At 47.0% G+C, this 15,416-nt stretch overlaps 1 protein-coding gene across 1 annotated transcript; it reads right to left on the reverse strand.

Annotated features, from left to right (window-relative positions):
* LOC120885274 (uncharacterized) lies at positions 1-8,477 on the reverse strand. Its single transcript, XM_078014927.1, has 2 exons — positions 8,396-8,477; positions 1-2,557 (listed from the first exon to the last, which is right to left on the reverse strand). Exon 2 carries the CDS (start codon positions 1,742-1,744, stop codon positions 1,433-1,435), a length of 312 nt encoding a protein of 103 aa, XP_077871053.1. The 5' UTR covers positions 1,745-2,557; positions 8,396-8,477; the 3' UTR covers positions 1-1,432.
* Between the last annotated feature and the right edge of the window lie 6,939 nt (positions 8,478-15,416).

Consider the following 15,416-nt stretch of genomic DNA (forward strand, 5'->3'; position numbering starts at 1 on the left):
GATGCTGAAGTACTATTTATAGGACCCTTGCTGGTACAAACAAGAGTAGACAAGTTTTAAAAACACTGTCAGGAAGCATAACATGTTAGTAATAGACACATGCCTCACTGCTCCTGTTTGCAGAACAGCATGTCTTGTAAGAGTTCAATTCTACGCGGATCTGCCACTGAATTTGTCTTGTGACTAGGACCAGTATGTTTTCCTGTGCATAAGCAACTTCTGGGTACTTTCCAAGATTTCTTTCTTAATTATAAGATTGATACTCTCTGTACTAGGCTTTGGAGTCCTTGGCCATTAGACTGAGTGGGCTGCAGGGTGCTGTCTTTTTGCAGTCACCAGAGCAGCCTGGGCCTCCCCCGTTGCACCCTATCAAGCCCCTGGCCCTCAGAACCTCTGGCACTGGCCTCTTACCTAGGCCCAGGCCTCCCACCCAAAGGATTGCAACTGGTAGAGTCAGCACCCACCTGTAACCCTAAAGGGATGTGGCCAAACTGAGACTTGACAGACCTCATAAAACTTGGGAGTGTGAGCAGGTGTGATGGTGCACATCTGTAATCCCAGTGGCTCAAAAGGCTAAGGCAGGAGGATCGTAATTCAAAGTCAGCCTCAGCAACTTAGTGAGGCCCTCAGCAACTCAGTGAGACCCTGTCTCTAAATAAAATATTAAAAAAGGATGGGAATGTGGCTCAGTGGTTAAGCTCACCTGGGTTCAATTCCCGGTAATAAAAAAACAAAACTTGGAGTTCGAACCAGTAGTAGTCCAGGATGCCCCTCCCCACATACTCCACCTTGGGAAGGTGACTGCTTTGAGCTAAAAGGCACTTGGAAAACCGCAAATGCAGGCAGAAGCTTTCCCCAAACTAACCATATCTGCCCGGGGGAACTTGGCATCAAAGCAGTAGGCCTCTCCAGACTTTCCGCGAAGGTGAACTCAGACCACAAAGACCAGAATTCGACGCCGTATCAACTCCAGCGTCAGGAACTATTCTAGTTATTCCTGCTTACCATTTCCTGAAAGTCCTTTACTCTGTCCTGGGTCGGCCCCTCTGCTTTCCCCTAAGAAGGAACACAAGCGCCTAGATCTCGCTCTTAGGGGGAGCATTCGCTTTTTCACACGCACCTCTGTGTACCTTTTCCCCAGACTCTGCCCGTTCCAATTACCCAACCTCGGCGGGTAGCACTTAAGGAGCGCGCTGAGGCGAAACGCCGGCTCCTCCGCCTTCCAACCAGCACAGGCGGCACGGAGATTGGAGCGCGGGGAGCTTGCTATCCCAAAAGCCGCAGGCTTCCGAGGCAGGGAGGCGCCCAGCAGGCTGGGTGCGAGCTGAGGCCTTCAGGGCTGTATGCAAAAGAGGCGACTTTCCAGGTCTTGTCTGATTGGACAAAGAGCTCCACGGAGCAGCCAATGGGACTCCAGGGCTGCAGAGCCTCTTCAGCCCATTGGTGGGTACAGCATCCACAGCCCTGTATAACAGTTGGGCAGCGAAGCTTTTGACGGTGTAAGCAGCCAGTCGTTGCTACTGGTCAGTTTCTGCCGCGCTGGTTTCCTTCGGCCTCTTCGCTCTAGGGTCTTAGCGCGCCACCGGAAGGGCGTGGTCCTGGCGTGCACGCTTAATTCCCTGCGGGCCTGGAGCATCTGCTGCCGCTTTAAGCGTGAGGGTGCTGGCGCTCCAGCACCCGAGGACCCAGCGGCCGCAAAGACATCCTTGTCGCCCCGACCTCCAGCTTCAGGGCGCGTGACCATCGCGCAGATTGCCGTCTGACATCTCGGCTGGGAGAGAACACAGAGAGCCACCACAGGGCCGCTGAGGTCGTGCCGCCCTCGTGAACTCCTTGACAGACACTAGAGTCTCTTTTCAGAACCACTCTGTCAAGGGGGGAGTCGTTTCTCTTTAACCCCATTTGGGTCATTGTTCCTCTGAAGTCCTTGTGTGGAGGTCGGCACCGGAGAGGTGCAAGATGGGAAACTCTGTTGGCCTAAGCAGGTTTTCCAAACCTGGTCCACAGCTGTGAGCTGCCTGCCTTAACCAGTCCTTTCCCTTATGGTGCCCGCAGGCATGGATGGTGCTTTGTAGCAGGTAGAATGCCTTTCTTTCCCCAGGTGACCTGGCAGCCCAGGGATGGCCACCAGCACTTCCCTGCTGAGGGAATCCTTTCCTGAGCAGAAGTCATCCCCAGGGGAAGGCACATGTGAGAGTCTGTGGTATGTTAGCCTGTGCAGGGACTTAGCTGGGAAACAGGCACATGGGGAAAGGAGCCAGTCGGCAAACAGGGCTCAGTGCCAGATGCTGTGGGGCTGGATCCTCCTGCTTCACTTAGGCCTCTGTGTGGAACCTCTTAATTCTGCTTTGGTTCCCTGATCCTACTGGAACATAAACATTGATTAACTGGCCTCCTTTCCCCATGTGTTTGTGAACTACATGACTAGGAATCTTAAATAGTTGGAGCTTTCTGTCTGGCACAACTGACCCCAGTGTCTTAGCAGTCATGGATACTCTCTCAGATTTCAGTTGATGATTGTTACAGTCTGTTCTGGTTATGAGGCGTGGGGCACAATCTGGGAAGAGAAAGGGAAAATGAAAATTTGCCAGTTTCCAGGGTGTGTGTGTGTGTGTGTGTGTGTGTGTGTGTGTGTGTATGGTGTGTTCACGTGCACACATGAGAACAAAAGGGTCAGTGTTTTTAGCAGGACACAGAAATTACTGTTCAAGCAACCTCCTTCTTTGTAGTTGACCTCTGATCTCTGGCCAAGCAAATCTCTGAAGTCTTCCAGAATGTTCCCTTCCTCTAGGAAGCCTATTGACGAGCTCAGAACAGGTACAGTGGCTGAGAAGTCTCTAGATACCTATTAGCTGGTCCTGGGAATTAGCTCATAAACCTTAAGAACAGAGAGCAATTGAGTGAGCCTGAGAAAAGGAGGGCACGGTGTGTTAATATGCCAGAGACAGCAAGAAGGCCCAGCAAGACTGCAATGGATTCCAGAAGGGCAAGGCTTATTATACGTGGTAAAGGTGGTGGGAGGCACAAACGTTTTTCTTAGTCATGAGCACTTGGGGCAGCTCCCATAGGCCCGAAATCCTATGGAATCCTAAGCCTCCCCAGTTCACTTCTGTCTTTCCTGCCCTGGCTTACTTTGCCATCATCTCCTGCAGTGGGGTGGCCAGGTGCCATCCGCTGTCTTCCTAGACCACCAACTTAAAGTCTCTCCTCCCCCAGAGCATGGCTATAGCAATACCACCTTATTTTATAAACAGGTTTGATTTGATTATTAGCATTTCCACCTATGGAATAAGAACAGGACTCTGTTTTTTTTTTTTTTTTGGCACATTTTGTTTGCTGCTATATCCTTGGTGCCAGAATAACACTTGGCATGTAGAAGATGCTTATTCATGCCTGAATAAATGAAATGCCAGGGGTCTTTGGAGGTGATACTGACAAAATCTTCACAGTTTATAGATAAGGAATTAAAGACTCAGAAAGATGGAAAAATTTCTTAAATATTTGCTCAAAGGCAATTCAGGACTCATTTTAAAAATTATTTATTTTTAATTGACAAAAATGTATATATTTCTGGGGTATCCTGTAATGTTTTATCCATGTATACATTGTGTTCAGGTCAGGGTAAGTATATGTACCTCCTCAAACACATAATTTGTGATTTAAAAGCACTGAAAATCCTTCTGGCTTTTTTTTTTTTTTTGAAATATACAGTACTTGTGGTTACCAATAGTTACCCACTGTGCATCCTTGCTGCTCCTACCTAACTGTAACTTAGTACCCTTTGATCAACTTTGCCCTATCCCTCCCTCCCCACTACTCTTTCTGGCCTCTGTTAGCCCTTATTCTATTCATAACTTCTCTGAGATTAACTTTTTTTAGATTCCATATGAATGAAATTGTGCAATCTTAATATTTATATGGAATTGTTAAAAAAAAACCTAATAGCAAAAACAATCCTGAATAAGAACAGAGTAGGAAGCATTACACTATCTGACTTCAAAATATATGACAAAGCTAAAATAAGCAAAGCAGCATAGTGTTATAATAAAAACAGACCAAATGGGAACAGAATAAAGAGCCTAGTCATCAACCCACACATCTACAGCCAACTGATTCTTGACAAAGCTGCCAAATACGTATTATAAAAAGTACAGTCTTTCAATAAGCTAGGAAAATGGAAACTTGACCCTTACCTTTAACCCTGTATAAAAATCAACTCAAAGGGATTTAATACTCAAATAATTTAAGATTGGGACTTTATTTGACTAACCCATAGCTGTCATGATGAAATAGGGAACTCCTATATATGTTTCAGGGGATGCTACCCTATGATGGCTTTACCCTTTGGTCTTGCACAGCCCTGAAAGACAGTCCCTCAAGATTAGGCTCTCTCTCTTTTTTTAAAGAGAGAGAAAAGAGAGAGAGAGAGAGAGAGAGAGAGAGAGAGAGAGAGAGAGAGAGAGAGAATTTTTTAATATTTATTTTTCAGTTTTCGGTGGACACAACATCTCTATTTTATTTTATGTGGTGCTGAGGATCGAACCCAGCGTCCCACACATGCCAGGCAAGCAGCACGTTACCGCTTGAGCCACATCCCCAGCCCAAGATTAGGTTCTCTTTACTCATGGCCAACATACCCCAGCCCCTTTCCACCAGATTTCCAGGCCTTAGTAAAAATGGGGATAAAGTTACCAATCCCACTGGGTTGTCATATGGCAGAGAGAATTATGTGAAGCATATTTGTAGCCGGTGGCTTTATATCAGGCTTCCCCAAAGTATCACAACACCCTAAGTGTCAAGAGCCATACATGGGTTATATATGGAATATCAGCATCACAACCAGTGAGGGGATGGGTCTGGCACTGGAATGTCCCATGGCACCCCCACAGGGATAGACTGCCTGGTGCAAGTGAACTTTCCCCTCAGCTCTGCCAAAGGTCCCACTTAGCACTGGAGATGGGGTGACCCGCTGTAGCCGCACAGCCCCTCTGAGGTAGGTGTGAACTGCCAAGATGCCAGTCAACCTGCTGACTGTAAGATATCAAGAAGCAAGACTCCACCCCTGAAACCTTATCCCTCCCTTTGATGTGCTCCCCTTAAGTCAACAATGGGGCACATTTTATAATTATCTAGCTCCTGCTCCTTTGTGGACTGGACCTATCAGGGGCTTTACCTTTTTGAAACTGTCTTTCTGACATTGTCTTTTGTCCTTCACCAATTATTCTAGACTTTAATTTCTTAGGTGGTTTATATGGCAGGAAGAAAAAACCCCCTAATGAAGGGCTGCCCCTTCCCCATACCCAAGGGCTGGTCCATTAGAGGTTGGAAGGTGCACCTCTTACACTGATTGGAGATGAATACTATGCCATTTTATAGAAGGAGTTAGCATCCAAGTATCTATGGGGTTCTGGGACTCATCCCCCAAGGACAGTGAGCACTGACTGAATATGTTCATCTTATATTTATATGTGTAATTATTTTCTTAGTGGAGGACCAACATGCTCAACTTCTCAGAACAACTTGCTCTAGGTTTCCTCTCAACTGAGAATGACAAGCATATTTTAAATTCACCATGTGAGACCCTGCCATCTCCATCTGATTTGCTGTTGCCTCTCTTTTCAATTAGCAGCTCTTATAAACATTTAGCTTCCCAATTCTATCACCCCTCAATGCCATACCCTCTCTCACTGACAGAAACATTTTAATATTTCTGGTTGCTTTAATAGTACCACAGTCTCTGTTCCATAGGCTGTGATTAGTGTGGGTTTTTTTTCCCCATTTTTGAGGATTGAACCTGGGGCCTCACACATGGTAGGCACGTGCAGTCTACCACTAAGTTACATCCCCAGCCCAAGGAATTTTGTTTTTATACTAGCAAATTAGCAATACCACACATTAAGAGGAAAGTTGATATTCAACCTTACAACTTTTGTCCTGTGTATATACAATTATAATGTGCACTATGATGATGGCTTCATCTCCAATCTCTCTTGCCAAGGAGGGTATAAGCCACCTAAGAAATTAAAGTCTGGAATAATTCGTGAAGAAAAAAAGACAATGTCAGAAAGACAGTTTCAAAAAAGGCGGAGCCCCTTATAGGTCCAGTCCACACAGGAGCCAAAAAATCAGTTCATACTTTACTGTGTGTTTGAGAGATCAAGAAACGGTGGGAATCAAGAAACAATAAATACCATCAATTTCAGTATTTGCTTCAGTGCTTCACTCTAAATAGCTAGAAAAGAGATGCATCTTTTGGTTTGCTGCCTAGAGGGAGGAATAATTACACAAATCAGCACTATCGCTAACTACAAGGCAAGAACCCTACATTACTAAGGGAATTGACTTGGAGTCTTTAAAAGCTGGTAATTGCTGTCAGGACTTTGGATATCTATCGGGTTCTTGCATGTGCACAGGGTGAGAAGGCAGGAGCACTGGTGCCAGGAAATGTAGAAGTGATCTCTGGCCCTGCCTGCCTCCATTCTGAATTATCAATATTGGGCATCTTGGCTCTATGCCCAAAAGGGTACTCAGCACTATAGGTAAAAACCATTCAGCAAACCATTATCTACACTGTGATAATTTCAGTCCAAATGGGAGAGTAGGGTGCAAACAGTTACTCAGCAACAGGCAAAACTTAAAAGCAGTTAATATCCACTCTGTGGTTACCAGCGGAGCACAAAATCTTCAGAGCCAGCTGGCTCACATCTAGAAATATAAAGAGGCATCTGGCTCATGTAGAAATATCGGGAAAAATTTCAATGAAGAAAAAGAACAGTGAGAGGAAATGGGGAAAGGATGTTCCAATTATAAAGAACAGCACAGGCAAGTTTCCAAGTATTTGCCCTATTTTAGCTGTGAATGTCTCCTCAATTTCCTGAATCCTTGGTCACCCTCATTCCTGGTGGTTTGGAAATATCCGCACAATGTGCTTGCCATTCATCACCCAGGCCGTGCATTCCTGTTTTCCCCACATTGTAATTTCTTCCCAGTTTCTTACTGAGACATGGTGTCCCCACATATTACCTCTTGGCCCCAGAAGTCTGTTATTCTAGTCTTCCTAGGGGTGTTGTACAATCAGGGAAACACCTAGGTTCTCAGCTCAGAGAGACTGTAAGAGTGTTTCAGAAGAGAGAAATATCATCACAGTGTTCTTTTCTATGACTGATTAAGGTCATACAACCAGAACATGTGGCTTGCTTCTCCCCTCCTGCCTGCTGGCAGTTGGAGAAGGCACAGCTTCTCCCCCTGCTTAGCTCAGTGAATCCCACACTGGAGGTTCTGACTTTCCATACACCTGACCAAGAGACAGTTGTTTTAACAGTCAAGATCAGCCCAGGACCTCCCCGTAAGGTTCACATTTGGTTGACAAACATTTCAGTAAGTTGTGGTTTTTGTTCAGACTTGATTGACCAGTCTGAAATGACTTGATTTCCTGGTAATTGGAATAAAAATCATTAGTTACCTAGTTTATTTTGCACAATAAGGTTACCTGTCAAACTGTATGCAGATTTCGCTTGAGTCTTGCACCTTCACAAATACCCTTGAGGTACACACCCAATAGCACTCTTACTGGCTCAGGAAGTTTTCAAATCTGTTAATTGTAGGATTCTGAAATGCATATTTCAAAACTTTCAGATAGCTCTAATTTAGAGCCTTTGACTGTTTATTTATTTTTGTAGTTGTAGGTGGACATCATGCCTTTATTTTTATGTGGTGCAGAGGATTGAATCCAGTGCCTCATGCGAGGCAAGCACTCTGCCCCAGAGCTCCAGCTCCAGCCAGAGCTTTTGACTTTGACTCAATCTTCAAGACCTACATGTGAGGTGATTCCAGAGGGATCACCTTTACCTGTGGGTGGCCTCAGGTGACTGAAGCCAACTCCACTTAAGTGCAAAAGTCTCCACCCATCTGATTACATGACATATGTAGTGAATTCCTTTGGATTGCAAAACCTCCAAACCTCCAAACAGGCTTAACCCGCATGATCAGACAATGGCCAGAGAAGGAGCACTGCCTGCGCCTACTCTAGCCACAGCTCCTACATCAAGAAATCCACTCTGGTGCTTAGCATACACAGCTTAAAAACCACTCTAAGCCAAGCCACATAGTTTTGGTATGTTAACTTCAAAGTCCTACTAGTTGAATCCACAGTTCAAATATATAGAAACCCCCAGTCTAGAGTCCCAACTCTGGACTACTACGGACTGAAGACACAGCTAGGAGGCCGCGGATGGGTGCTGCCCTGCGGCCAAGAAGCTCAGAGCCAGTCTGCGCTGCGTCAAGGTCCCCTGGACGTTTCCACGGGGAAGCTGCGGCTGCAGCCTGTTAAAGACAGCCAAGTCCAGTTCACGATGAATGCACAGAAAAGTAAGACGGTGGAGTCAGGCGTGCTTACCTCCTTTTATAAGCAACTAGCGGACCAGATTGAAATCCACCCTCACGAGGTCCGATCGCCGGCCCAACTGCACCCTTGGTATTTAGCGCCCTCCCTGGAGGGCGCGGGCACTGCAGCGCTTTTTCGTTGACAAAAAAAAAAAAAAAAAAAAACCAACAAACCAAAACAAAACAAACCTGCGGCCCTCGCTGGGTTTGTTCACACCGACCCTCATCTTCTCCGAGGGTTTCTGAACTGCAGTCCCTTTTCTGACCTTTCTTGCAAGCTTGCCGGGAAGACTTGGTGAGCCTTTTTGAAGGCAAACGCTCCCGTGTTTTCAACGGTAGCTGCCCCTTGCTGAGTTTGTGCCCATGCCTGGAGACTTTCTAAAGTCCTCAAAGATGTTATTAATACCAAATTGCCCATTTTATGTTTCTGGGGAAAACCTGGATAATTGTTTTTGAGAATGAAAATGACATAACCATCAGCATAGTGTAGTTTCACTCTTTTTATTAACGTAGATGATACTCTTCCTCCTGTCACACACATCTTTCATTAACCCAGAGGTTTCTAAAGCTCCACCAGGATTTGGGCAGGCAACTGGACCAACCTGCATTTCTTACAGGTGCACTTTCCAGGCTAGCACCAGCACGACCCTTTCACTCATGAACAGCTCTTAGCTCCCAAGAATGCAAGAGCCAAGTGCCATGGCCCGCTTCAGAATCCTGTGAAATGGACTACAGTAGTCATGGGGACACACCCTCAACATCTGAGGGGCGAGAAATCAGAGGACTCTTCAGAATGAGTGCCTGCTAAGGTGTGGTGGGTTGATGTGCCTGTTGAAGATAAAGTCACACACAGAAGTGGTCAGGACAGAATTTCATCAGGAACATACTATTGCCGTGGTAAAGAGTCACATGTGAACTGGACTCGACTTGGGTGTGTACAGATCTCACTGGATATTTTAACCCAGAATGAGAGAATGGGAGGGGGCCAGGAAGGCTCCACAGAGACAGGGAAGTGAAATGTTGCCAGAAGCAAAAAGGGGAGGGGAGTCCTCTGGACCCCCTCTGGCTTGCTTGCTGGCAGTTACTGATGTAATCCCCTACCCTCCCAGGCCTGCTGTGGTTAATTTTTTGTGTCAACTTGTCTGGAGGCTGGGTACCCAGCCAGCTAGTGAAGCACTATTGCTGGGTGTCTGTGAAAGTTGTTTGGACAGAAGTATTGGAAACAGAATAGAGATCCTTCCTCACCAATGTGGCAGACACCTATCCAATTTGCTAAAGGCTTAATAGAACCCAGGACAGTGGGAAGGTAAAGCTCTCTCTACTTGATATTTTAACCATCTGGTAACCTGGAACACCCAAGCTCCTGTTCTACATCCTGTGCTACATTTGTACTCTGGGGCCTTACTCCAGCAGACCTCCTGGTTCAGAGGTATCACCTGTTGTCCTAGTCTCTGGCTTGCAGCCAGCAGGTGATAAGACCTATCTGCCTCCATAACTATCTGAGCACATTGTCATAAAAAAATATCCTCATATATGTCCTGCTGGTTCTGTCTCTATGCTGACACTCCAGGAACACTGTCTCCAAATACAGCTACTCTCTCAGGTACTGGTGACATTGAACAAGGGCTTAGCACAATGTGCACATAGGCTCCTACCATGGCACTGGTTCTTGCAGAAAGAAGGACTTCATTGCAAGATTGACTGGCAGAGAGGCCAGGAGCAAAAAACTCAACTGATCTGCCTCTCCTCTCAGGTGGTAGCTGGGGAATTTATAGGAACGGGGTGCGGAGCTGCTTGTGGCCTGGTGGCCAGAAAGGGAGGTTGTTTCAGGTTCTCTTGCTCGTTGCTCGTTTCTTCTGTCCACATGTATGTTTTGGAGGCAGGTATCATGTTCTGCACTGGGAATTGTGAGTTTGTGATGTCCAAAGGCTTCTGTGCCTATTCATTCTTGAGTTCATCTCTGAGTGAGTGCTAAAGGCTTTTCCTGGAAGACTTCTTGAGCACTTTGGTATTTCAGGAATTCTTGCTGGGTGTGTCCAGGCTTTGTTTGCTCTCAAGGGGGGTTGAAACTTCATCATAGGAATTTGGGGGCACAGTTCAGCCCATGATGTTGCCCCAGATAGCCCAGTGACTGTCATGGAGCGGGCCTTGCTGACAGGCTGGGGTCTGACAACTGTGCCAGAGCTGGTCAGGACCTGGAGATGCCAAAGTGACCATTGTGGTCTGTCTTGCCTCAGGCTCACATCCCTGAGTGTCCAGAGGTTGGCAGCCTCTCTTCCCATGGGAATTTGAACCGAACAGGAGACACTCCAAGACATTACCCAGAAGGGGGTGTGGGGCTAAAGGGTAGCCTCCACTGGGTTCCACATGTCCCAAGACCTTCCCATGGGTGGGAAATCTGTGAAAGAGCCCCCTACCCACTGAAGAAGTCTTCTCCTGGTTACTCCCAGTAGGCACAGGGTGCCCCAGACATGTCCTGAAGACAAAAAAGGGAATCCTGTCAGCACTGACGAACCTGGAATAAGCCAGGCACAGAAAAACCAATACTTTATTTCATTTATACATGGACTAAAGAAGAGTGGACCAGAATGGTGGCTTCCAGTGCTGAGGGCTGGGGAAGTGGGGAGGTGATGGCCAATGGGATCTGTTTCAGTAGTATGGAGAAGTCAGTTCTGAAGATACTATAGAGCACACTGCTGATAGCTATATACTATACTGCAAGCTTACAATTTCTAACACAGTAGATCTTACATTCAGTTCCTACAAAAAAGAAAACAAAAATCAGACAAAGCCCCAATAATAATGATTAAGAAGGCACTTCTGGAGGACACTTCTGGAGGAGAGGGACATGCATATGACTCTGATGGTGGGGATGATTCCATGAATGCTTACTTATCCCCTATCACAACAAGCTGTGTGCATTAAATATACACAACTGTCATATCATATCTCAACAAACTGTCAATCATGTCTCAATAAAGTGTTTTAAATAAACATAAGAATAAAGAATAGGAAATTTTATCATTTTGTGAGTTGTCAGGGATGAATGCACAGGAACTCTTAGAGGCAGATTTTGGTAGTTTGTGCTTGTTGTTCTGAATGATTTGTTCGAAGTCCAGGTTGGAAAAAGGGTGCAAAAGGGTGAAAGAGATTGTGCATTTCAATCGGGAGCTATATGTGGAGCCAGGGCTGAGATTAGATTAGGTTCCTCACCAGTCAGGGGACCTGTCTTTGCCTGGTCTGGGAGAGCCAGCTGGGTTGGGTCACTGCATGGGGCTGGGATGCTGGGAGAGACCACAAGGCCTCTAGGTAGGGCCCCAGGAGGTTGAGCTGAGGTCACTAAGTAGCCAGGGGCAGGGAGCTGTCCTTGGCACTCCTGGGCTTAGGGGCTGGAGATGCCTCATTGGACTGTTCTCCTCCTGGGGGCCATTTATGACTGCTGAAGAAATCTAGGCACACCTCTGAAGCAAAAACTCCACCTCAGTGATCAGCTGTTTCTAACTTGTTGCGGTGGCCCTACCTACAGAAAGATCTTCTGTGTTCTGATTCTTAGGTCCCAGACACCTGACTGTCCCAACAAGAGCTGAGTTGCACCCAACTCTGCAGAATGGGCATGTGGTTGATGCTGAGGGTCTGGAGTGACAGGCAGGGCGGACTGACTCAGGTAGCAGGACCATTCCCATGGCTTTCCAGGACGCTGCTGCCCCTGTGTGGAAATTCACGGGAGCACTGCACAGCAAGGGCTGTGTGTCCAGAGTTAGAGCACTTCCCTACCAGGAGCAAGGCCTGGTTGCACCCAGCACACCCACCCTTCCCACACAACTGAACAGAGAGGTGTGCAGAAGAAGAATGAGCAGTCGTGGCAAAGGACGAGGAGGAGTAACCATCTGCTTGATGGAGTGTTGTTTGGATCCATCTCACAGCGGAGGATTCTGTAGCTGACATAGCAGCAGCACCTCTCCCACTTGGTCTACATTGTCACCAAGTCTTTGTGACACTCCAGCTTTCTGTCAGCACAGGCAAATCTTCTCACAATGGGGTATCCCTGTCAGTGTTTGCACAGATGAGTATCACCAGAGTTACTCCAGGACACAAGGAGACAGCAGCCCACTGGGACAGCACATAGCCCAGAGGGCTCCCTGAGGGACATGGGAGGGATGCTGTGGACTGGGGTCAGACCTTCCCCATGTACAGCCCCTAGATATGTCCTGAGGTGGGAAGGAGAGGAGAATCCTCAGAGGTGGAGCAGGTGTGTGATGGTGGACACAGGCCTTGAGAAGACGCTGGGCACCCTGGGGCAGGAAGAAGTGGCCAGGAGCAGATGAAGAACACTGCTGGATTTGTAAGTTCAAACATCACTTCCTGGGAAGTGCAAATTGAAAGGACAGTGGGAGAGCATTGTATCCGTGTTAGAATGGCCCAAATCCAGAACTCTGACACCACCCAGTACTGGGGAGGATGGGGACAGTAGGAACTCTCATTCATTGGTGGAAGGAATCAAAATGGTGCAGCCACTGTGGGGGGCAATTTGGCCATTTCTTAGAGAGCCAAGCACCATGCTCCTTGGTGATTACCCAGATGACCTGAAAACTTACCCACACGGATATCTGCACACAGATGTTCACAGAAACTTTCTTAATAATGTCAAAGTTTCAAAGCAACCAGGATGTCCTTTGGTAGGTGAATGGAAAAGCTGGGTGCATCTGATAATGGAGCATTCTTTCAGCGCTCAGAGTGGTGGCCTTGGCACATAAGAAGATGGGTGGGGCACCCAAGGCATGGCTAAGGGAGAAGCTGCTGGAGAGGCTGCAAACTGCCAGAGCCAGTGTTGGTCAAGAGCCAGCAGGTGGTGGGAAGATTAGTGGTTGCCAGGGGCTGGCAGAGTGAGAGAGATGAGTGGGTGGAGTGCATGGTGCTGCATGGCACTGCATGCTGCAAAGTCACAGAGTACCCAGCTCTTGGAAGGAGCTCTGTGGCCAACCATGGACCATGTGCAGTGCAGGCTCACTGATCCTAATAGAAGGACACTCTGCTGGGAGATGAACCACGGAGGAGGCTATGCACACGTAGGGACAGGGGTGCATAGGGCTCTCTGTACCTTTTCCTCACCTTGCTGCAAACCTAAAACTGCTCTGAAGATCTTAGGGAATGAGAAATGTGAGGTATCTTGATGATAGTGGGAATGTTGACACCTTCATTTGGGGTATTGTCGTGTAGTTCTGCAAGATGCTAAAGGACACAGGGAGTCTCTGTATTATTTCTTACAACTGCAAGTCAATTTTTAATGACCTCAAAATACAGAGTTTAGTTTTAAAAGTCTCCTCTGGCTGCAGTGGCAAAATCCACAATCTTTCCAACAAAGAAGAAGTACACAGCTGTATTTTTAAAAATGTATTTTGGTGTTTACCTCACACTGTATATGGAAAAATCAAATCACAATGAACCACATGTTAGCTGCAGGGTGGGCTGAACACTCGACCCCCACCCATCTGGTTTCTTATTGCTTGGGTGGGCTGAACACTCAACCCCACTCAAGGCTGAACACTTGACCTCCACCTGTCTGGTGCAACGGAAACCTACATCAGGCCTTTGCCTGGTCTGCCTGAAGGCAGAAGATGACATCCTTAGCAACTATTGTATGATCCAATCACTGTACCATAAGGCAGCTTGCAGACCCAGAGACCCCATTAGATTTTGGCTATAAAAACTCCCTCCTTCTGGGCCCTCCCCCCACTCACTTTGCGAGCGCACTGCTCTCTCTTCTCTCTCTCTCTCTCTTTCTCTTCCTTCTCCTGTGGATCAGACAATGCCACAACAAAGATCTCTTGGTCGCTTTGAGTGTCATAGTCACTTTCCTTTCACCACAGGCCTAAATGTAAGATCCCAAACTATAACATATCTTGAAGAAAACACAGGGATAAATCTTTGTGACATCAGATTAAATAAGTTTTAAAGAGTACACCAAAAGCAGGTAACTCAACAGAAGAAAGGGGGGTGGTATTGCTGAGGAAAACACCTGAACAAACCATCTCAGTCACTCCTCTCAGCTGACCTGGGAATTGCTGGGCAGCACACCATGAGCCTCCTGCTGGCTGTGCTGTAGCCACACCTCTGGAGTGTGGGTTCAAATGTTGCTGTGGTTACTTGGGACCTGAGGCCTCTTTTGCTAAAACCCTAACCCCTCATGGCATGGTGCTGTCTGATAGGTGGGAGGAAAGGGCATGGCCTCTCTGTTTTCATATCCTGTGCTTGGTCACCTTTATGTTAGATTCTGCTCTGCTCTGCATGTAGACCTATTGTCCAGAAACATTCTGCCCTAGACTTGCCCAGGCTCTCTCTCCCTGAACTTCAAGGCTAAAGACACCCCAGCACCATGAGTGAAATCATCAAGCCATGAGAGTGAGAAAGAGGCGGTACAGAGTTCCAGAAAAGAGACACAATTCTCCCTTTTCCAGACTGCTGCTGCCTGCCATTCCTGTCCTGGACCTGTGCCCCTTGACACCTGAAGCCATCAGCCTATCATTTCCTGCCATCCTGCACCTGTGGCCCTGAGCACCTGGAGCCATTAGCCAGTCCCTCCTTCCTATTCCCTTCCTGCACCTGTGGCCTTCCACACCTGCAGCTGAGCAGCTGATTGGTTAGCAGAGCACTTTCTTTTCCACTCTCTGGCCGATAACGCCCTTCCTGTTCTCCAATGCTAGAGTCTGAGATATTGATTTTAATGTGAGATGAACCTCCAAGGTGAGTTTGGTAACAAAAGGGCTTTTGCCATTTTTTTTTCAGTATATGGTGCAGTTTTATTTTTCCAGATGTATTTAGGTACAATTGGCAAGGAAAGATTATATATGGGGGGAATCAAGGGAAGAATGGAGGAACTTTGGATTAGGAGAAGGGGTGTGAGGGGAGGGGACAGAGTATGGGGGTGTGAAAGACGTGGAATGAGACAGACATTATTACCCTATGTATGGGTATCACTGCACGAATGGAATGACTCTACAACAAGAGAAATGAAAAGTTGTGCTCCATTTGTGTAC

Source organism: Ictidomys tridecemlineatus, chromosome 1, assembly GCF_052094955.1.
Source record: "Ictidomys tridecemlineatus isolate mIctTri1 chromosome 1, mIctTri1.hap1, whole genome shotgun sequence".
NCBI classification, from domain to species: Eukaryota; Metazoa; Chordata; class Mammalia; order Rodentia; family Sciuridae; genus Ictidomys; species Ictidomys tridecemlineatus.

Bases quoted from the DNA above. Each gene is read 5' to 3' on its own strand.
- LOC120885274 (XM_078014927.1), bottom strand. From the start codon at position 1,744: ATGGTCACGCGCCCTGAAGCTGGAGGTCGGGGCGACAAGGATGTCTTT.